This window comes from Filicampus tigris, chromosome 13, assembly GCF_054856515.1.
Source record: "Filicampus tigris isolate MCC_2025a chromosome 13, RoL_Ftig_1.0, whole genome shotgun sequence".
In the NCBI taxonomy this organism is placed as follows: domain Eukaryota; kingdom Metazoa; phylum Chordata; class Actinopteri; order Syngnathiformes; family Syngnathidae; genus Filicampus; species Filicampus tigris.
Window position 1 is genome coordinate 20,086,189 of NC_141229.1, and position 23,107 is coordinate 20,109,295.

At 39.9% G+C, this 23,107-nt stretch overlaps 1 protein-coding gene across 1 annotated transcript in view; it reads left to right on the plus strand.

Moving 5' to 3' along the window:
- Window positions 1-23,107, plus strand: part of bltp1 (bridge-like lipid transfer protein family member 1) — a 106,583-nt gene that overhangs the window by 37,732 nt on the left and 45,744 nt on the right. Inside the window, exons 32-52 of the mRNA XM_086050629.1 lie at window positions 1,604-1,777; window positions 2,109-2,229; window positions 2,332-2,481; window positions 3,252-3,379; window positions 3,766-3,968; window positions 4,054-4,254; window positions 4,338-4,549; window positions 6,013-6,164; window positions 7,577-7,727; window positions 7,807-7,959; window positions 8,137-8,377; window positions 8,578-8,726; window positions 9,340-9,571; window positions 11,121-11,270; window positions 14,253-14,437; window positions 15,333-15,508; window positions 16,138-16,726; window positions 17,432-17,633; window positions 20,043-20,303; window positions 20,765-20,858; window positions 22,545-22,595. Coding sequence (XP_085906755.1) covers window positions 1,604-1,777; window positions 2,109-2,229; window positions 2,332-2,481; window positions 3,252-3,379; window positions 3,766-3,968; window positions 4,054-4,254; window positions 4,338-4,549; window positions 6,013-6,164; window positions 7,577-7,727; window positions 7,807-7,959; window positions 8,137-8,377; window positions 8,578-8,726; window positions 9,340-9,571; window positions 11,121-11,270; window positions 14,253-14,437; window positions 15,333-15,508; window positions 16,138-16,726; window positions 17,432-17,633; window positions 20,043-20,303; window positions 20,765-20,858; window positions 22,545-22,595 — 3,975 coding nt within the window. The remainder of the gene's footprint in view (window positions 1-1,603; window positions 1,778-2,108; window positions 2,230-2,331; window positions 2,482-3,251; window positions 3,380-3,765; window positions 3,969-4,053; window positions 4,255-4,337; window positions 4,550-6,012; window positions 6,165-7,576; window positions 7,728-7,806; window positions 7,960-8,136; window positions 8,378-8,577; window positions 8,727-9,339; window positions 9,572-11,120; window positions 11,271-14,252; window positions 14,438-15,332; window positions 15,509-16,137; window positions 16,727-17,431; window positions 17,634-20,042; window positions 20,304-20,764; window positions 20,859-22,544; window positions 22,596-23,107) is intronic.

Genomic DNA, 23,107 nt, shown 5'->3' on the forward strand with positions numbered 1-23,107 from the left:
GCGCATAAGAAGGGAGGATGTCACTCACGACGTAGTGTTTACGAAAGTAAATGTGGTCCAGTGTGTAGGTGCATTTCGACAGTGGAGTGATTCGGTCGGAGGTAGAAATACAGTATTCGGGGGAAATGATGAGGCGAGGCCTTTTGATCTCATTTCATGGAGACATCACTAAAGAAGACGTCATGTCATAACCGCATGTAAAAAATGAGCCAATCTGGTGCTTGAATTACTGCTATCCCCATAAATGTCCACTTTATGCTTCATGATTCAAATGGGATTAAAGTCAAATATAAAGTCAATACTGCTACTCAAAACAACTTTGCAGATTTTAATCTCCCGACTACCAGCATTAATTCTCCCTCCGCATTTTGGGCTCCGGATGACATCATGTTGGATATATGCGACCTGTCAGTTCAGACTGAGGACTCCCATTGCAAAAAATCCGATATGTATCCGATCTAGGACCACATATGAAAGTGGCCAAAAACTTGATATTACATGATACATGTTATTGAAACAAATAACATACACTTCAATCAGACACTTACAATTTATTTTTCCAAACCACGAGAGCCGCTACATAAGGATGAAAGTGTGGCCGTCCCCTGGTGTAGACCATTGTCACAATATAGATATTTTTTCTATATATTGTACAGCCCTACTCAAGAGTACTGCTCCCGTTTCTTTCTGCCTGTCCCATTAGGGGTCAACACAGCGTATTGTCCTTTTCCATCGAAGTCTATCTTCTATCTAAAAAAAATTAAATTAAATTAAACCCAAAAAGATCTTCATGGAACACTGATGAACATTCAGGGTTAGATAACCATGAAAAACGAAGTGAAGGGGGGTTGGGAAGAAATCCTGAAAATCCCAAAAACATTGAGGGGAAAAAAAAAAAACAAATCCGCAAATATGCAAATCCCTGGGTGCCTAACTGTGAATATACAGGGGTCAACTGTAGTTTTAATACCACCAATCACCGTTAGATGGCAGACATCTCTTGTTTTTACATTGTAGGCCGTATTTTATTGTGGATTTGGAATGATATGTAGGTCAAGCATAGTACCTCAATTATATTAACATTTTTGAGTTTGTTGATTTTTGTGAAAAAATTTACAAAATTAGTTCTTGCACTGAATGTTGGTTTCTTGTTCCGCAGGTGCGTGGCATCCATGAACAGTATTTTTTATGCTAGAGAGCCCTTTGCAATGGACAAAAAATACTGTGGCCGGTTATTTTGTTGTTTGCTTCAAACCCTTTGTTGTTGGGTTAGGATGGTGGATTCTTTATAGGTTGCCGCTGTGTTCGCTATTACAAGTTTGATGCAAAAAATATGTTAACATGACATTGAAGCCATAACTTATTATTGATTACAGTTTTAGAGTAAGGATTATGTTGCGCAACTGAACAGTACGCAGAATTCCTTATATCATATTACCTAATTGCAACTGTTCTACGGTAATGTTCATGCCAAAATTAAAAAAATACAGGAATTCAGACAAGTTGTTCTGGAAGTGAATTTCTATAGGTCGGCAGTTCTGTTCTACTGCCGTGTCTCAGATATTTTTGTACGAAATTCAATGTATATCTTCATTTTCTCCAGTACGCCATATACTCCCCTGGATAAGAGGGCGATGGAGAATACTGATGAGGATACGACGACGGACGACTGGTCTCTGGAGCAGCCTTTAGCTCAGACCAGGACCACAGCCATAGTGGAGGTCAAGGGGGCCATCGATGTGGTGCTTACACCCCTCGTGGCTGAATCCCTGGACAGGTAGCAAACAGTCATTTGTGGTGTTGTTAAAAATCCTATAAATACAAACGTAACCTATCAAAAACACATCAGTGAATGCCAGTGGGAATATTTTATTGCTCATTAGTTCTGAAAACCACTTAACTATTTGTTCATAGGATAAAAGATGTCTTTGGCTTGAGTGTTACCACTATCTCTACTGACTGTGTTTCAATTTGGACATAAGATTTGGAGCAGTTAAAACTTTGCAAAGACTGCTTTACAAGTGTTGCTATTGCTCGTGTTATTATCTGCTGTTGTAAAAGGAAATGCTTTGAAATGTCTGCACATGTTTGTATTTTGTTGGTTTCAGGTACATCGAGTCTATGGTCCACTTTGCCAGTATTCGTCATCCTGCAGCCATTCTCGATGACCTGCATGGGAAAGTTCTCAATGAGGCTTATCAGATCAGCAAATCTACAGTTACTGAATCTGTAAGTAAAAATGATTCTAATTCCTGCGCTTTGAATATGGCATCCACCATGAAGGTAGTTTTCGGTCCATTGGCTGCAGTCTCATTGTTGTGGTCTACACAGAGCCAACCATTCAAACAGGAGCAGAAGCTTTCCAAGAATGAGGCCACGACCCATGGCTCCCTCAATATCTCCCATGGCCAGACAGATCTGTCTGTCAAACCAGATAATGTGAAAATCAAGGGCCTCCAAGCCAATGTCTCAATCCCGAAGGTAAACTTCATGACCCCAAATTTTTGTTTTGTAAAATATCATCTGGTCAGCAGCAACCACAGAGTCATCAGCAGAGTAAATAATATTTGCATGTAAGGACTGGAAAAAAACTATACACTACAGTATATATATATATGTATATATATATATATATATATGTATATGTGTATGTATATATGTATATGTATATGTGTATGTATATATGTATATGTATATGTATGTATGTATATATGTATATGTATATGTATATATGTGCATATGTATATGTATATATATGTATATATGTGCATATGTATATGTATATATATGTATATATATGTATATGTATATATATGTATGTATATGTATATATATATATATATATATATATATATATATGTGTGTATATATATGTATATGTGTATGTATATATGTATATGTGTATATATATATGTATATGTGTATATATATATGTATATGTGTATATGTATGTATGTATATATTTGTATATGTATATATATGTATATGTATATGTATATATATGTATATATATACAATATATATATATACATATATATATATATTTATATATATATATTATATGTATGTACATGTATGTATATATGTATATATATATGTATATATATATGTATGTATATATATATATATATATATATATATATATATATGTATGTATATATATGTATGTATATGTAGGACCATGTTCACTGTCACGTTTCTTGTTATGTATTAACATCTGTTGTTTTATTATTATTCATTTTTCCTTTTAGGTGAACCTTTGTCTACTACAGGCTTCTGTAGAGGAGGGTTTTCCATCCTGCTCCAGTAAGAGCGTCACACATGTGTCTCTTGTGGCACTGTGCTTTGACAGGATTGCCACCCAGTTCAGGATGAATAGGTGAGGTCGTAACTATTTACTTCTGGGGACTGAAGATTAGGGTCAAGAACAGATTGTGATCATACAAATGATTTTAGGTGAAATACTTTTTTAGTTAAGGTTAAATATCAGCGATTATTCAACGCTTGATGGTTATGGGATCTTGTAATCTCAAACTAATACCGTTGATAAAAGCTCTGAATGGTGAATACATGACATGCATTATAATGAGACCTGTTATATTTTCTCAATTGCTCACTATGATGCAATACAGTGCTACACAATACCACTGCCACATTCGTGAAAAACATGAATAACTGTAGACTGAATACCTCTCTGACAGTGTCAGAAGATGGCTGAACATTATGGGCTTTGTAAAGGTAGAAGTTAATTTTTTTTTCTTCCAGGGGAATTGTCGAAGAAACCCCCAACACCACAGAACATGGGCGACCCTCTGTTATGTTAGAGAAGTACGCCTCTGCCACTAAGATGCAGCCTCAGTCATCTGGCTCATTACGCTCTAATGCTGGCATTGAGAAAGGCAAAGAAATAGCCGCAAGGCTTAACATCCACCGTATCCACAGCCAGCTCAGAGGGCTTGACTCCACAGGTTGGTTATTTTGTTTTAAATGCATTGAGTGGTTTCTTGCTCTGCTGTGGATTGTTGTTTTCTTTTCATTTTTCTATATCCGTAGACATTGGCACTTGTGCCATCACAGCCATCCCTATTGAGAAGTCCAAAGTACTGTTTGGCCTGGAGGAAACTGAGGAATTTTCTCTAGTAGATGAGACAGACATCAATGGCAGCTCCGGTGACCTCAGCCGTTCTGCCACTTCTCTTGAGAAATGGGGCTGGATCATGTTTGAATGTGGAATTGAGAACCTTACAGTCAAAGGTAAGGTCAACTCTTGCAACGGAACTCTCCAAATATATCTATTTATCGCCTCTGGAACGTGTGAAATGTGTGTTACGCTGTAGGTGGTCGACAATCAGGAGCCATTCTTTACAATGCATTTGGCGTGATGGGCCGCTCAGACACTGGAGGAAAAGCAGGAATCTCCAAGTCCAATGGATCAACCGGCTCTCAGACTGGGAGTGGTTACAGCACTGATGTATCCGATGACAACTTGCCACGTGATACTGTTAGCCCCCCCTCTGATGTCAATGGACACTCTGACTCGGATGATCAGGTAAGCCAGCAGGATGGGATTTTCACTATACTTTTTTGGTGGGGTCACAGCATAATTGTCTAGGGAGATGAGTGAGCCCTGTCATTTATGCAGTGACGCTTAGGCAATTCAACTGCAACTGCCAGTTGTCCATCTAGCGGCATAAATATGTTGGGCAGTTGCTTAACGTCCAACCATAAGCTCCTGGCTATCAAAACAACTTTGTATACCTCCACCTGACCAACAAAGATTTTATTAGACCTTTTCTTTTAAAGGTTAACTTGACCAGTTTGATCCTTTTTTTCGTAGGCCTCGTGGAAACCTTTCAAGTTTAGCTCAGAATTGACCAATACAACAGAACTATTTAAAATGGTGACCAAGCTCAGACATGCTCTCAGCAATGGAATACTTTCCCCCCTTCATAATTGAAACTATCTTTTTTTTTTTTTTTTCAAAAAGTCTCCTTTTTTTTTTAGATTACTTCAGGTATATTTGTCTGATATTTACATTAGTTTGAACTTAAAAGTAGGTGAAATATGGGGGTGAATTGAAAAATTATAGAATGAGACTAATACTTATTCATAGCATGGTTCCAGTCTCTTCAATTTGTCATCTATTTTCCTCTTCCGACCACTTCCAGAGAGGTTGGCTCCAGTCCTGTGGCTATTAAATCTGGGAATAATATGTGCAACTTTAGTCACAGTATGATCAAGATGATGGTAGATGGTCTTATAGCCTTTACCTTTAACGTGCTTGTCTAATCTGAGACAACTCCTTCGCTTCCTCTGGCCCATATTAAGTGTGGTAGACTGATGCTAATTAGAAAACACATTTCGGTTGAACATAACCCTATGGTCAAATTACTTTTTAATCTTTTGTAAGGGTACCATCATGTTTGTCCAGGCCTGTTTCATGAAGTCTTTTTTTATCATTCTGTGTCATTACACTGTTATTTATTATGGTCTTTGTGAGATTCAAGGTATTTCTGTGACCACTGTGTGTTTTTCTTTCATTACCAGGGAGGCACCAACAATTTTGTCCATGTGTGTATAGCATTATCAGAAGTGTTTAAAATTGTTAAATGTTTTTTGTTCAAGTTTTCCTTAAGTGTGTAAAATGTTCAAAATGTATTCATTTTATCAAAAGTATTGCGAAAGGTATCCTTATAATTTCTGACTTAATACCGTAGCTGGGCATTCCACCTATGTGACGGACCGATCTCCCTATCCGCCTATGACGGACACCTATTTTGCATTTTATTTCAACTAGTGGGCCTTTATAGAATACATATTCTCAAAAAATTATGTTTGGGTTGACTTCCACTTTAAATGGTGATTTGCAGTTCCGCAGCCTTTACGAATTGTGATTTCTTTGCTGGCTGATTGTGTCAAAATGCCTTTCATTTGAGTCTGAAATGCATACTAATTCCACACAAATGAGTAACATGAGATTTACTTGATGATGTGCCATAACTTAATGTGCAGGATGAAGGGGTTGAGTCAGACGACCTAAAGAAAGACCTTCCTCTAATGCCTCCACCACCTGACTCCAGCAGCATGAAATTGACCATCCGTGAGATTTGGTTCAGTTTTGCTGCTCCCACCAATGTGCGATCACCTTCACAGGCCATCTCTAGGTAATAATGTCACAAATAGCCGTGTGTAGACTGAATGCTTTCACACTGTTTGGGAAGTTCACTAGCATGCTAAAGCACATGTTTGTTTCTAATGGGTAAGCATGCGGCACAAATTTGAACTTAGAGTCCGCCGTTTGAATCCAGCTTGCAATCTTTTTTTAATGCTTGTTTTAATCATGATCGCATTGCTTTTTTGACACACCCCACACTAGCAATAATGCCGATGTTGAATTTTAATATTATTCAAGGCACAAAGTAGGGCTGTTCGATTTTGCCTAATAAGAAAATCCCGATTATTTTCTCTCAAACCCGATTTTACGATTACGATTTCTTTGTAAAATAAAAAAATAATAAAGAATGAAGTATTTTCAATGTATTTTATTTAAACTTATTTTTTCTTTCTTTGAACTCAAAATGCCAATTGTCAATTCAAGTTCAATGAAGGGGATCGGCTGGCTAAAATGCAGCCTCCTACCAGCCCGACCAGAGCAGGGATGATTCAGAATGGTTCAGTTCTATTCCAGGCAATTTCCAAGTTTCAATCCTGGGCTCCTAGCTCACCATGCCTGGCCAATTCCGTCAGTTGAGCATACGCTCCACTTCACTTCCTCACTCACTCGTTAGTCGGCTCAGATAGTCGGCTCCTACAGCAAACAATCCCCCACATGTGCCACTTTCTCCGCGGCCAGCGGACAATCGCTTCCGCATATCAGCAATTGGATTGAACGCGCTACTCACGTGACCGCATGACAAACACGGAAGTAACCACCGGAAAACAGAGATCATAATACGAAGAGAAGAGTAACAGAAAGTACAAATACGAAGAGAATGTACAAACAGAACACAATACAGAAAGTACAACTGGGCTACACTTAGATACACCAAAAATAACGTTTTTAACATCATTTTATCCAGAAAATTCTGTTACGGTTCAAAATCGCTTAATCGAACAGCCCTAGCTCAAAGAAATAGCTTACCGGTCCAGCCACACACAAAAAAAACAGATACAGTATCAACAAACATGATTTGCGCCTTAAGCCCTGTGTCAACATAGTATTTTTAATGGAGGCGATTAGACAGCTCTTTTGTATTGGAACGGTGTTATGATTACAGTTTTATCCGCTGCAGGTTTGGTGCCAATCTTAGTGTTATTATTTAGTTATTAAGTTGGCTGGCACAGTCTGGAACATAATTTGATTTTTAAACAACTGTGAGAGGAAACTTGTAAATGTTGAGCATGATACTTTTGCAATTTTTCAAGAATACTGATGAGCAAAAACATGGTGTTCTCACCTGGTCAGTCTTTTTTTTTTTAAAGGCAAATTTCCAATATCGAGGGTATAATGTCTTCTGAATTGTCATCACACAAATTTGATACATACCAAATGAATCCCCCAAATTCCTTTTTCTAGGCAGTTGAATCTGCTAAGCACTGCCACTCCAGCCATCGGAGCCTGGTTGGTGCCCATCGACCAGCTGAAATCTTCTCTTCGCAAACTGGAAATGGAGGGCACCCTCCGTGTTTGTGCAGTCATGGGCTGCATTATGACAGAGGCTCTTGAGGTCAGTAATTCACTCATTCACACAAAGCCAATCAGTCCACAGCCATTTCGTTGAACCACTAAGTTCTGCCGTATTTCAGAAAAAGAGCATCCACATCCCAATCCGAAGCAAGTACAATCGCGTGACCAAGCGAGCGCACTACTTGCACGAGAACCCCTCATGTATGCTTTGTAACATCCTTCACCGCTATCTGCAACAGGCAGACTATTCTGTCATAGAGGAGGCTACCATGGTTAGTACAAGTTCTACGTGTTTCTTTCCCGGTGCAACGCCATAAGAAATGTTACAGTTGTTATTGAAATGTTAGGTAACCGCAATGACTTCTCAATTCTCATGGGTGCGCTTTATTACTAACATACATATGATGTATTTCTTGTGTCAGTATTTTTCCTTTTCATTTTTATTGCAGAATGATGGAGTCCCAGCCTTAGTGACTCTTAAAAAGGGTCTTGTGGCATTGGCTCGGCAGTGGATGAAATTCATTGTGGTTACTCAGGGCTTCAAAGCGATTGGTCTGATGAGACCCAATCAGCTTACTAAACCGAAGGAACCTCAGCAAAACCTGGTTGAGACAATCCTGGGCTTGGACAATGGTGCAGCACTGCAAAGTGACACAAGTGGAGATGGAGCTGAATTTGAATATGATGCAGGTGAGAGGGGAAGCTTTTTAATTCAGTTACAATAAACATTTTATTACGCTCATCAGAAAAATCAGCTGAAACTCTAAGTGCTCAGTTATTGCTAGAATCTGGATGGCCCTTAAGAACTTCTGACCTCATGTAAGGTTGAGGGATAACTCAGGTTTTAACTACTGTCAGTCATTTGGAGTTTTGATATCTTTCTTGCGAAGCCACGGTGAGTGAACACACCATGCTACTGGAGGGAGCGTGCAGTCGTCCACCACCAAAAGAGGGAAACAATGGTCCTGTCAGTGGAGTGGAGATCATGAGGAAACTCTCCAAGTCTCATACACACAACGAGTCTGCATTGCGAATAAAGGTAAAAAAAAATAAAATAAACATTTGATGTCTAGCTGTTGTTTGTTTATATCCTGTTCTGCATGTCTGGTGTGATGGAATGTTGATCAATCATAACCATGCCATGTCATTGTATTATGTACACATTTTATTATATTTTTTTTCCATGTTCACACTGAGCCAGTGGATTTTTTAAAGGGTAAATTGAATGGTACTAAAAAATGTCAGATAAAGGTAAATATCATTTTTCCCCAGATAATCGACATTTATTATTTATAGATTTATAATGTTTTGGAAACCAGCTCTTGATTTGTTGTTACTTATCAAAACACATTTTTAAATCCCTTCAGAAATGAACATATTTGGTCTGTACTGCTAGTACACTATGAGCACAAATATTAAGAGAAATCATAAAAGCAGACGATTTTTGAGAAATCTCCAATGACTCCCCCTAAATCATAATTCTACCTTTTACTAAGATGTTTTTGGACCATTCTATCTCAATTTTATGGGAACAGTGAGGGACTGAGCCTTTCAAAGCAAGGTCCCTCCTGATCCATCTGGCCCATGATGGAAATCAAATGCAACTAACATATGGGCTGGCTGATTATGTACCTGACATTTGTCTCGCCCAGGGCTCCCATCCGTATCAGTCTCTGAGTTACACCAGCGGCGACACAGCCGCTGACTCACCAGCCCATGTGAGCCGTGCAGGCCTGCCAGTCAAGGACAGCCCCAGGAAAGAGAGTCTCCTGAGCAATTTAACAGGAAGCTTTCGTAGTCTGCACAATCTGCTGGAGGGGACGCCCCAGAGGAATGAGCCATCGTTTGCCACAGCAGCCAAGAGCGGTTCCCTTACTCGTACAGGTGCCTGATTGCAAGTTGTAATATTCATCCTTTTGCATAAGTTAAAACAAGAGGTGGGCATTTTACAAAATTTTGCTGATCTGTCATTGTCAACCGTCAGTGGCTAGGGTACCCGTCGGTCATTCGTCAGTTTTCGTGATGAACTGAATTGTAATCGTCAGTTAGTCAGACGGTTAGTCAATCCGTCTGATACGTCTGTCAGTTAGTCTTCTTTGGTCCATCAGTCGGTTACCCAAAAAAACGTCAGCAAAATGGGAATCTGCCAGCTACGGCAGAACGTCACTGACGGAAGCGGGTAGTGACGATTACACTGCCGGATGAAAGCCCACTTCCGTCATTAGTCAGTCCATCATTTTTAAAAGGTGTCCTGTCAATCGTCAGCAAAACGGGCACTCACGATCCGGTCCGTAAGTCTGGAGGAATGCCCACGTGTGCTTAAAACCATAATTACCTTATTTTCTGGACTATACGGACATACTACGAGTTTAATCATTTAAATTTGTGTCAGGTAACTGCTGTACATAATAGCCTAGATATGTTCTCGTGAGTGATGTCACGTTGATGAACACTAGTTCATTATTTCGGCTAGTATGCTAACTATTCCAGTGATGAAACGTGTGAATGTGTATTGTATGTATTGTTTGGCTTTTTAGTTTATCAATACAGTGAATTGTAATGTTTAGGCATATTGTTAACTAATGGATATGCATTGGATGATGTTGCTAGGTTATTCTTTGTCCGTGTTGTTGCAGACCACACTAAATAGACGTGTCAAGTGGATTACGGGCCTGTGTTTTCTGACAGGATCACCCACATTCATACCTTGCCACTCTAAAATAGAGTCAGCTGGAGACATCATACCAATCATATGATCCTCTTCACATTATGTACAGTACAAACAATCTTGCAGCCCGAGTCAACCAGAAAATTGTTTCCAGTTTGGCAGGAGAAACGCAAACGGAAGTGACGTACGAGCTGCCTCGCAAAAGTAGCAGAAATGTACTTTATCTTATTTTTTATTTAGTAACTCCGAAGATAAAAACACAATAGCCAGGGGGTGACAAGCATAGACGCAAAGAAATATATTACAGATATATAAAGCGTGGCATCATCATCAGGCGCTATGCTTTTAACTGAATTTGAGCAGTCAGATGCAAATTTAAATGTGCATATCCACCCAATAGTTCAACATAGTCTTTGGGAATTACAATTAACCCTTTCATGCATGAATTATGGTGTGATGATACGACTTAGAATGTAAAGATTTTTTTTAGATTAATTAATATAGGCGAAAGCAACTTTTAAATAGCTGTCCACTGTAGTGTCCACTGTGCTTGGAAGGGTTAATTTGCTAAGAACACATTACGCTTGCTTATTTTGCCGCATAAAAAATTTAACTTCTTTCATTAAAAGATAAAAATGTCATTTTTTAGGTATATGTTAAATATCGCAATAATATCGATATCGCTATCGTCAACATCCCTATCGCACATCGCATGTTTTCCCAATACTGTGCAGCCCTACATACTATCCTTTTTGTGCGCTTCAGGGACAGACGTGCTGACAGAGCACCCACTGCTATCTGAGCCATCTCCCGTTAGCTTTTACAACTGGATGTCCAATGCTGTGGGTAACAGGAGTGGGGCTGTCGTCCAGGACTCCCCAGTTAACCGCTCGCAGCACAATAGCCTCCAGACGGGTAAGATGCCATGCACACAACACAAATCTGGCCTCATTGTCAATGTGAACTAGTATGTTTCTGTCTCTGAATTGGACAGAGAATGGAATGCTAACAAATTATGCCTGAACATCTCAAGAAATTATTCAGTTGAAACTTTCTGTAAACGTTTCAGTTTTTCTAGACCCATTGGATTCTCCAGCCATTCACTACCAATACCAGCCACTACAAAGAGAGAACAGTCCTGAAGGAGGTTAGGGTTGTCCCTCAGTGTTGTGCTGAAATTAGTGACCGTGTTGTGTTTTTGAGACCTGGGTACAATAGTTAAATCCCTGTACAAGTCATCTAGAAGTTGATATTAGTATCCCTGTGTGACAGCTTTTAAACAGGAGTTATTGTTGAGTTTATTGATGATGGAGAAGACTTGATTATCTCAAAGTACAGTACCATCAATGAAAATGGACTTAACAAATGCTTAGTCATAGTTTTAATTCACATGCAGCTCAGATCTGCTTTTCCAAGTCAGTTCGGCTCACACAAAAGTCCATTTTTATTTAAATTCTCATGATTTGTATGTAAAACAAGCTGTTGCTGTTGTTCATAATGCATCAGTTTGCTATTCGTATTTGTAGTACTAGTGATCTTTAATGTAGAACAGAGGTGTCCAAACTTTTTGCAAAGAGGGCCAGATTTGGTGAGGTGAAAGTGTGTGGGGGGCAATCATTCGTCTTCAAGTTGCTTAAAATGTTCACAGCATTTGTTACCAGTCGCCTTGTCGTAGTTTTCATATTTCATCTGGTAGGGACAATTGATTTCTTGATTTAATTTCTTGAAAAAGCCTTAGTCTCTTAGCGAACTCGGCAGACACAGTTGTTTTGTATTTCAGTGAAAAAACTGACAATTTCCACTTGTTCTGGAAGCAACAGCCCTCTCTGTCAACTTTCTTTTTCTTCGCTAGTCTCTATTTTAGAAATGGGCTACAAAGGACCACATAGAGGTCATGCAGCGATGACTTCACACTGACGGCTAACACGACTTTGAGAGTGGTGTTTTCGGAGAGGCAGAATGTGTTCGGCGTATTTCCAAAAGCACCAGAGAGTGCAGCCACAGGTCTGATGCCATCTGGTGGTTAAATATAAAACAACTTTTTATTTTAATTTTTTCAAATGTGCATTTTGTACTGTGGTCAACACTACTGCCGGGCCACTCATTATTAATTTTATGCCAGAGTCTGCGGGCTGGTGGAAATTTGAACACGGGCCGCGTTTGGCCCATGGGCCAGACTTTGGACATAGCTGAAGAAGTAGTTTTGATTTCCATTTGGAGTGCAAGGAAGATAGTCTGCTATGCCATAACTTCACCCTGCCCAAGCCCACCAGTCAATCACGAGTTATCATATTGAGACCACATGGAAGACGAGCAATAATTAGAAATTTCCGCTCTAAAATGAGACAGTCTGTGTCTAGTGGTCAGACCTTGGACAGAAAGTTGTCAGGGAAAAAAAAGAAAAAAACTAAAATTCTAAGGAAGGAAGTCACTCCTTTTTCGTTCAGGAAGGCAAAGCAATACCTGTTTTGATGAAGATAAGCCACAATACTGTGCTATGTCCTGTGCACAATTTGCCTCTCCAGGTTTATGTTGTCACCATTTTATGAGTCTGCATTTGGCTTACAGGACTGACGTAAACATTCTTTTGCTTAGTTAATTTGATGAAGAGTGTCTGCAGTTAGCAAGTTTCCCTCACAGTCGAGAGATTTTATGTTGGAAACTTCACTCAGGCTCTCTGTGTTGAGTTTGCTGTTTTCCCCTTGCTTGCGTGGGGTTTCTTTGGGTACTCCCGACTTCCTCCCACATGCCAAAATCTTACTTCTAAGGATTATCTATATGTGTCCTGCCATTGGTTGGCAACCAGCCAAGGGTGTACCCTGTTCCTTGCTCATAGTCAGTTGGTACAGGCTCCACTCACCTGTGATGCTAAGGACAAGTGGTATGATGGATGGATTGATAATTTTGGTGAATTTATATATATGCAACAGGTGGACTTTCTGCTTAACCAGATCCCAGTCAGCAAAGCAATTTACATGACTTCATCAAAAATAATTTTCATGAACTTGGTTGCCAGATTTTCTTAAAATACACATGGAATGACTATCATTTTTTTTTTTTTAGTCTAATGCTGATTCTGACATTTGGCGGTTTAAAACTCCATTAACTGATTAATGCTCCGATTAATTTTAAAAAATATATAATGAGTAAAATAAGTTCTGTTTTGGTCCCTTAACACGTACAACAATAAAGATATGAATTACAGGCAAAACATACTACTGCTTGACATTACTTTGACCTTTAGTATTTGATTAACCTTTCAACAGAGAGAAAAATAAGCAAAATCGTCCGATTTCTTTTTTTTGGGGGGGGGTTGGGGTGTTGAAAGTCATTGCCCTTGTCTTATATTGTAATGTGTTAATACGTAAGCCTATCATATAATCTCATTATTTTTGCTGATTGTAAAATAGCTAATATTGGCCGATTGAATCGGCTGGCTGATTTAATCGGTCAGGCCCCACCCATTAGGTTTAAGGAGGGTATATTATCGCTTCAATGATTATGAGTAATACATTTGCAAAAAACATTATTTACAATGCTTTTCATCCAAGTCATTGATAGTGTAGTGGTACACGCGCCTGAGTTGTGTGCGGGCAGCGTGGGATCGATTCCCGCTCAGGGACGGTGTCTGTGTGTGCCCTGCGACTGGCTGGCGACCAGTTCGGGGTGTGGTCTGCCTTCGCCCGTTGACGGCTGGGATAGGCTCCAGCACCTCCCTGCGACCCTGTATAGGATAAGCGGTTTGGAAGATGACACATGCTATTCATCCACGTGCTTATACAGTACAATGTAAACCACTTATCACTGATCTTCAACTCTATTTCTATTGTATACAATGGTGAGACTAAATCTTACCCAAGTCTAGGTCTATTCCATAAATGTCTTCAACACTTTTAGGTGGGACATGTAACCTACCGACTATCCCCTCTGCATCGGACTTCAACACAGTGATGTCCAGTGACCAGAACACCTTGGACGGGACCCACTCACAGCATTCCCAGCATAGCACAAGCCAGGATGACATTGCTGATATTGAAGAGGGGAACCTATGTCCTGCTGCTGTTCAACTGGCTGATGCTCAGGTGATTTATCATGTCTGTTTTATACCTTTGTTCAGTCAGAAAAAGTTCAGAAAAAACATTCAAAATTAACCAATGAAAATTAGACATTGATTTTGAATTATGGATTAACAGAATCATTTGTACCCCACCTCTCGTCCAAAGTCAGCTGGGATCAAAATTAAATTTTATTGTCATTGCTCATGTCGCAAGTTCAGAGCAATGATATTAATTTTACAATTTCAACCCACCCAACAAACCTCAAAATACATTGACACAGAACGGGAAGCCACACTGAACGGGTTGCCACACTGCGCCCTGATTTCTAGGGAATGAAATAAAAATAACACTAGGTTATGGGGGGGGGCGACTCAAATTTATGTGTGGTGTGTGTGGAGTTGGAGGAGGGGAGGGTGGGTGGTATCTGTAAAAACACCCTCTGCACATAGCGACAAAAAACTGTATGTGGGAGTCCACTGTATTCAGAAGCGGCCTTCATGATCCCTGATCCTAGTCTAGTTGAACATCTGTTGAAGGAACATGACATATGGAAAAAGCACTCTCACACCTAAGACAGTCAAAATATTAAATTCAGGGTAGCTTTATCTTCGTCTTGCCCTGGTTCATCTGTTTATTTTTTATTTATTTTGTAAATTATTCTTTGTAAAGTACAATTCGAAAGCAATACCTTATTTTCATTGGTTAATGTTCAATATGTTTTATTTATGACTTATTCTTTCTTTTTTCGGTTATTTGTGGGCTTTGTTTTATTAACAGAGTGTAAATATTTATTACATGCATAGATGAAATGTTTAGAATTTGATTAGAATTTTAACATCATTTCATAGAATAAATGTGTCGTATTTGCAATGATAATAGCCTTCAATTTAATTTTTTTGGCATCACTTTTATGTTTTAGGTTGTTTTCAAGCCATTACTGAACTATACTGGCATCCAAGCCCAAGACACCACTCCTCTGAGCTACAAAATGTATTTTGGAGAACATTTGTCTTTTTCTGGCAACCTGGAGTGTCTAAGAGCAGACATTGTTGACTCTGACACGTCCAAAGAGCGCAAAAACAAAAGATCTAGGAGGTAAAGTACATCTTATTTACTTTTGGGTATGAAAATCTCAATAATAAAGTAGTACAATGGAATCTCTGTTCATTCGCGTTCCTGTTTGTGAATAAATCGCTTAATGAACAATTTCAGATAAATATTGCTTTGATTCAATAACTGTGCTTCAGTTGGTAAACAATCACAGAATACACACACAGCACTCAATTGTGCTTTTGCTCACATAGCATGAATGTTCGCTCCATGCATGCAGTACAAATTTCAGATACACACACACCCACACAAACATGTATATTGTTTTGTTAGTTTTTTCGTTTTTTGTTTTACCCCTAATTCACCCTCTGAATGGCGACCAAGAACGCTGAAAAGTTATTGTGGTATTAGGAAGCACTATAAAGTGTTACGGTTCTGGCGGCTTGCGCTGACGTCTTACTGCTGGGGTTGAGTGCCCGTCATCTGCGCCAGCCACGCACAAAAGCATTCCATTTTTTTTTATATTGCTTCAGTTCGCGAACAGACAGAATAAATCAAATTTACGGAACCGAGGTTCCACTGTGTCTGTCTTTATAACCACAGCAACATCCGGTCCAGACGTGTGCAACATCTGACATGAAAACAAAACCTTTGTCAATTCTTCTTACCTCTAGGCAAGGCATGGTGAACCTGCCACCACTTGATTTCAAGCCAGCTCTTCTTATTGAGACTTTCAGCTTGAATGCAGTCGTGATGGAGAAGTCAACCAGTGCGCCACAAGGCTCCACTGCAGTCCCACTGTCCTTCCACGACCTCAACCGCCGCCACTACAACACATTCCACTGTGACTTCACAACAGCCTGCCAGGCCATTAGCCAACGTGTCGACATGGCTCTAGTGCGCCTTATTCATCAGTTCAGCACCATGATCGATGACATTAAAGCCACTCAAACAGACATCAAGCTAAACCGTTACACTGCAGGCTCTGCTTCACCAACACCAACTTTCAAGGCCCGACCATACCGCCACTTCAGGTCATCTGACTTTAGCCGAAGCTCACGGGGCAGCATCAATGGAACGGCACGAAGTGCCACACAAACCCTGAAGAGCAAGAGAGGTTTGGGTGGAGGGTTAGGTGGTGGAGGGGTAGGGATTGCTGGGGGGTTGCCACTCAATGGACCACCCTCAGCCATGGACACGCTAGGAAGAAGGGAGCACAGAGGACGTGGTTCGCTTGGGCGTTCAGAGCGTCGTACCTCCAAGGTAACAATTTGTTAAAACTTGAAGAAAAAACTGAATAATCCGTATGAAGCAGCTCATCATCATTCTGAAAGCGGAGTTTATTCGTATTTTGTTATGTGCAGTTGCCATATGTTCCACTTTTACCAATAAGTCGAAGCGAGTAGGTGTCACACTCTTAACATGTAGCCTGAATACCATGGCTTGTTGATTGGATGACAAGATTTGGACTCGACTGACCTATTGCGTTTGCTGATGATGTGATTAGTGATTATTTAATATTTGCAAATTTTGTATTGTTTTGGAAATGTTAAACAAACATGTAAATCATTAGGTCTTCTTCATTCAATACCAGTATAAATGTCTGAAATTGTGTGAAACTAGTTATTTATTTGTTACATTTCCATGAGAGCATACCATTTTGTGAAATTGAGTCTACACTTACAAACACAAGGGGGAGCTCATAGATCAGAAAAGCATTAAAGTCTATGTGCACATCATTTCCCAATATCCTACCTTCTCCAATGTCATCAGAGGACCTTGCACTTTTTTTAAGGTTTAGGAAAAAAATAGAAATAACATTTCCTGTATAGAAATGCATTCTGTGACAATTTACAGGCTTTAAAACTAATGAATAAAACAAGACCAGCCAATGTTTTTTTTTTTGCAGCTGCAAATTGTGAAATCACTTTACCTTTACATTTCTTGAATCTTTTTGGAACTATTTAGGTGTCAAGAAAAGGCTCCCGTGATGTGGCGGACCACACGGCAATTCAGATGGATGACTCTGACTCTATCACAGTGTCTGAGCAGAGCGAGCCGTCAGCAGAATGTTGGCAGAACATGTACAAGCTGCTCAATTTCTACTCGCTCATCTCAGATCCCACAGGCATCTTGGAGAAAGGTTCTGCTGAGAACAACTGCTTGGCAGGTGGGAATCGGCCATCATCATTTTCTCTCTTTTGCTTGACCAAACCAATTATTCACCTAGTCAGATTCATCCATCCATCTATTATCTACACCACCACTTATCCTCACAGTTTTCAGTATATCTTCGTTATTATACAAGATAAATAACTGCTTATTGAATATCTCCTATACCGCTCTGTAATAATTAGTCACTGTCGTGCTACTTTTTTTTTTTTACTAAATATTGTTAATTGTTGAATTTAATTGTTAAATTAATGCATCTTAATGAGCGAAAGAAATAAAAAAAATACTGAAACATGACATACAGTATTCATGACATTACATGTAGATGAGATCATATGTCGTCACATATGTGTATGTTAGTCAGTGCTTTACTCTATTCAATCAGTCTTAAACTCCATCAGTTCTGTAGTCCTCGAGGTGTCACAGGTGACAAACTCAACTGTGTGTGTGTGTGTGTGTATGGTTTCTGTAAAACACAAAAATGCTACACAATGCTTATTAGCTATGGTCCTGATTATACATCTAGTTCAAATAGTACAGTTAACATTAACCTCAATGTACAAATGACCTACAATGACCTAACACCTAATATTGAGGCATGCAACACAAATCAAACTGCTCTAATTAACTACCCACCAGAGGGTGCTGGAACTGCAAAAGTGGAAAACATATTGGGCTTTTAAACAGATTTTCTGCTATTAATATCATGACATGACGATGACGATATCATGGCAATTTTAATATCGCAATATTGCTGATATTGTGAAAGCCCTAGTATCAACTTCATGTTTATTGTTCTAATATCATTGCAAATTGTCTTCACTTTTACAAAATTTAGACAACTCAAAAATAAATTAAAATATGTCTAAAATATTTGAACAAATAGTTTTTACTGTTCTCAGATTACAAAACTAGTTATTCATTAATTGGTTGTGTACTGTATATCTTTGTATATCACAATTTGTTACATTAATATCTGTTCACAAATCTATACTATTGGTCAGTGTACATGTACGTGTTTTATTTTTACATTTTTCTTGACTAATCTCAGGTTGCTTGCGCTCTTTCCCGATGCAATGTTAATCGTTGAACAAACATTTCTTGGGTTCATAACTGCTATGTGGCCTGCGACAAAAAAAAACAAAAAGAGTTTGACACCCATGTTCTAGGTTAAGACATGATAATGGCATTTTAGTTCACTGGAGTTTATTGGACACTATTTTCAGGTCACCTTGCTTACAATTGCATTTAACAGTTAATAGTTGTTTACAGAGCTGGGCAGTCCGTCCCTGGGCCGGACCGGTCGGACCCTGCGGCCCGGCCGGATGCCCATTTTAGGACGGGGGGTGACAAATTTAAAAAAATGGCTGGACTAAGCATGGCCAGAAGTGGATTTTAGTCCGGCCCACTAATCGGCCCTCAGGCGGCCAAATTTCATCTCAGCCTACTCAGTGAAAGGCTTCTTTTTAGGCTTCTTTCTACTCCCGCATCGGCGCGAGCGACAACTGCCGCATTGATTCACGTGACCGACGCATTGTGCAGTTGGCGACAGGTCTGCGACACATGCCACGCACCCATCAGGAATTGTTGCTGCTCTGATCGGTCCATTATGTCACATGTTGCGATGACATACAGTTTCCCACACGGAGAAACGCAATAAAATTAAATGCATAGTCTAGCCATCTCGGTCCCTTTATGGTTGTAGGAGGTACGATATCCATTGTTATCGCTGTCTTTTTGAAGCGACACCCCCCGACTTGGAACTTAACTGTTTCAAAACAACTTGTGTCCGGGAGTATATTACGCTGCGCTGCGCGCAGCACTCAAATAGGACGCTGCCACATCAAGGTGGAGTTCATGCACTTCATCTTGGCGTCTTCTACTTCCGGAAATACGCCGTAGCAAAACTGCTGTGTGTAGTGGTTTGCTGGTATGCTTTTATTTTGAAGCCCGTGAACGAAGGGAAGTGTGGAAAATAAATAACTTGTTGAATGCGACTTCTGGCCGTCTGTTGGACACAAATAATTATACAATACGACAAAACCAACCCCGGGGCTTGCAATGTAAGTAAGCACATGCAGTTGGGAAAGGAGTTAAGTACTAGTGACGCATTTTGAAGCGTGTCCACAGCGGGTTCAAATAGTAAATTAGCCAGCTAATGATCCTTAAAAAGCTTCTGCCGTTGGCATCGCCCCCGCGGCAGCGTCAATCACGGACACTTTTTTTTTCTGGGGGGTGGAACAAGGCGGGGGGTGATATTTTTTATGAATAAGGGCGGGGGGTCGCGGCCGGAAGGGTACCTGGCTGCTTTGTCAAACAACTTTTTCAAACAACTGAAGGATGCCCGGTGTGCTACAATGTGATTGTGGATAGATTACTAGTTTTCTTCCCCTCATCTATTCCACAGAGGGTGGGCGTCGGCCGTCAGAGCCGCTCTGTAACGTGATCTTTGAGAACGAACAGCAGGAACCCACACCCACGAGGCCCCCTCCTGCAGGCTGCAGGCGGCGTAGCCTGGTGAGCTCTGAGCCCCAGCACGTCACCCTCATCGTGTTTGGCATCGGCATGGTGAACCGCACTCACCTGGAGGCTGACATTGGTGGACTCACCATGGAGGCAGAACTGAAGAAAATACATGGAAGTTTTACCCTCAAGGAAAAGATGAAAGGTGAGTTTGTAGATTAAAAAAAAAGTTTTTAGTTGTATGCAGGGTTTTTATTTTTGAGATCTCTGGCAGTCATTTTCACTTTAGATTATATTGTTTTGAAAGAAACAAGCTGACATTAATTGCACTTCAAAGACAATAGTGAATCTCACAATTAAGGCTCAAAATGAAGATAGTCTCATGCAATAGCCAATAGGAACACAACATTCTGAAGAAATGCACGCACATCAGCATAATATAAATGATCATATTTATTCAGAATATCAATGTTGACATTTAACCATTCTTAAAAGTTTCAACATGCACATTCAGTGCAGAAAGATTGGTATGTATTGCATGTATGTACTGTAAATGTATAGATGCAAAAACAATGAAAATCAACACTCAACTTTTTGCTGGTGGCATCCAGTTTATGTTCTTTTTCCTTACCTGTTTGATTACTTTGAACCTTTTTGGTCTTTCAGATATCCTACATCAGAAAATGACTGAGACCTGTGCATCAGCTCATATAGGAGGAGTCAACATTGTACTGCTGGAAGGCATAACACCAGACATTCAGTACGTATAATGTTTCCTCATTTACATTGTCACACAAAAAATGTCTTTGATTCGAATTTTAAAATTGGAGAATTGTGGACAGTACTTTTTTTTGTATTTTTGTAGTCTTGATTATTCACTGAAATAATCAAGCCAGCATATTCTGTCTTTCCCGATTAACTTTTTTCTTGTTTTAATTTAGTGCTATGTAACATAAAATAGGTTAGAATTTCATCTGTGATAATTAGGGTTGGGCATCGTTTGAATTTGGACGATTCCGGTTCTTTGATTCGATTCTGGTGCCTAACAATTCTTGATTCTGATTCTTTAAGAAAAAAAAAAAAAAAAGTTATTTTGGGACAAATCACATGAACTTCTCTGTTCTTTAATTTCATGAACTTTTTACTCTTTGTGAACTTTACCACAAATTACTCAAAGGGCTGGTTTTAACCAGTATATTTATTTTTAATAAATGTTTTTGTATTATTATTTAGTATTATTTTTCACGCGAGCTTTATTTTTTTTTAGAAGTTCAAGACAATACAATAATGCAGCTGTTACTGAAAGCATGCTACTGAACACCAATTAATTGGCTAACCTTGTCTTTCTTTAGAAAGATAATATATATGACAAACACAACGCTGCATTTTAAGGGCAAGCAAGGAAAGTCTATCTAATCCAAGCAGTCTATGTAACCATATGCTGTATGTGTATATGTACAGTATTATATTTGCTGCAGCTGCGTATGCTATAAGTTATATATTAGCTGGATATTTGCATTTGTGTGTTGAACTTGTTGGCTCAATGTTGCCATTAGACGTACTTAGCCGATTTTGACTTTGGGTCATGAGCCGCATCGCGTCAGTTCTCTGGCTAGGCGTCGGCCGAATGAGCCAGCCGGGTCGGCCCAGACAGGATCAACGATCCCGCGAAGGGCGACTGCTGCCACCGCGGTGTCCCAGCGGCTGCCGCAGCTGTGGAAATCAGTAGGAAGGGCCGGGCACACGGCCAGAGTCGCCGCCGCCGCGGCCCGCGCTTGCCGGCTGGCACGAAGCGAGCGGAGAGGCTGACCATGGCAGCTCGAGTGGGGGCGAGCTACCGTGCTATTGCGACGCAGCTTCGGCGGGAGGAGTGGCTGTGCGCCGTGCCGTGCGCACACTTTTGCCGTGCGCACACTGTTTTCCTTTAACAGTCTTACTTCATCTTCCGCACGGCTAGCTCGGAATCAAAACTTCTTAGAACCAACGTTCTAAAATCTGAACGGTTCCGGGAGAACGATGGTCCCTGTTCCACTCAGTTCTCGGTGCCCAACCCTAGTGATAATTAATTATGAGGGGCTTGAACATGCTCTTATAGGAATAACTTTCAGTAAAGATAATGTCAGAAAGATGCAATGTTTTCCCCAAATCCCTTGTTTATTGTTATGCCTTTTAATTAAAATATACCATGTAGGAAACTCTTCAAGATTTAGGTGAGTTCTTGATATCACAACTTCATCACGTACAGTATGTGATGATGCAGTTGCCATAAACATTTTATTATACAACTGTACTATCGTGTAGGCCACACACGCTTGCGTGTAAAAGAACAAAACAAAACCAAAACATTTGAAGCATAGGCTAATGCTGTCGAATTACTTGACATTTTCCTCTGCTCTCCCTTTTCTTGTTTTTGTTCTGTCGCTTTGTCCTTCAACTACATGCATAGACTGGAGGATTTCCCAACATCTCCCACCAGCACAGCAAAACAAGAGTTTCTGTATGTTGTTGCTGCTTTTTAGGGCTCACCTGCATTAATGTTTTAATCAAAATCTAAAAGCATTTCCATCATTTGTTTGCCGTGTCTATTCCAAATGTATGTGTGCATGAAGCCATTTCAGTGGTTTTAGACATCGACGATTGTTGGACTGTTGCCAACCATCCTGTTCCTTTCCCATTGTCTGACCATATGCCGGTCCACATGCATTTCATTTGAAGACATCGAAGAAGAATAAAATGGTGCAACGCGGTATTGAGTCAGAAGCAGAAACTGATTATATCTTCATCAATAACCAAATATTTTGTGTGGGGAGGAATCATTACCTTTTTCATTCATTTTTTTAACATGGCGGTCGATCAGGGTGTATTCACACTAGCCTTGTGCAGGCTGGCCATTTCCTAGGTTAGAGTGTTTATCCTATTTGTGTTTTTACATTGTGGTTGATGTGAACGTTGTCATTCACTCTTACTCTTGGCCTCGAGTGGTAGCACTCATGTGAACTAGTCAGGTAA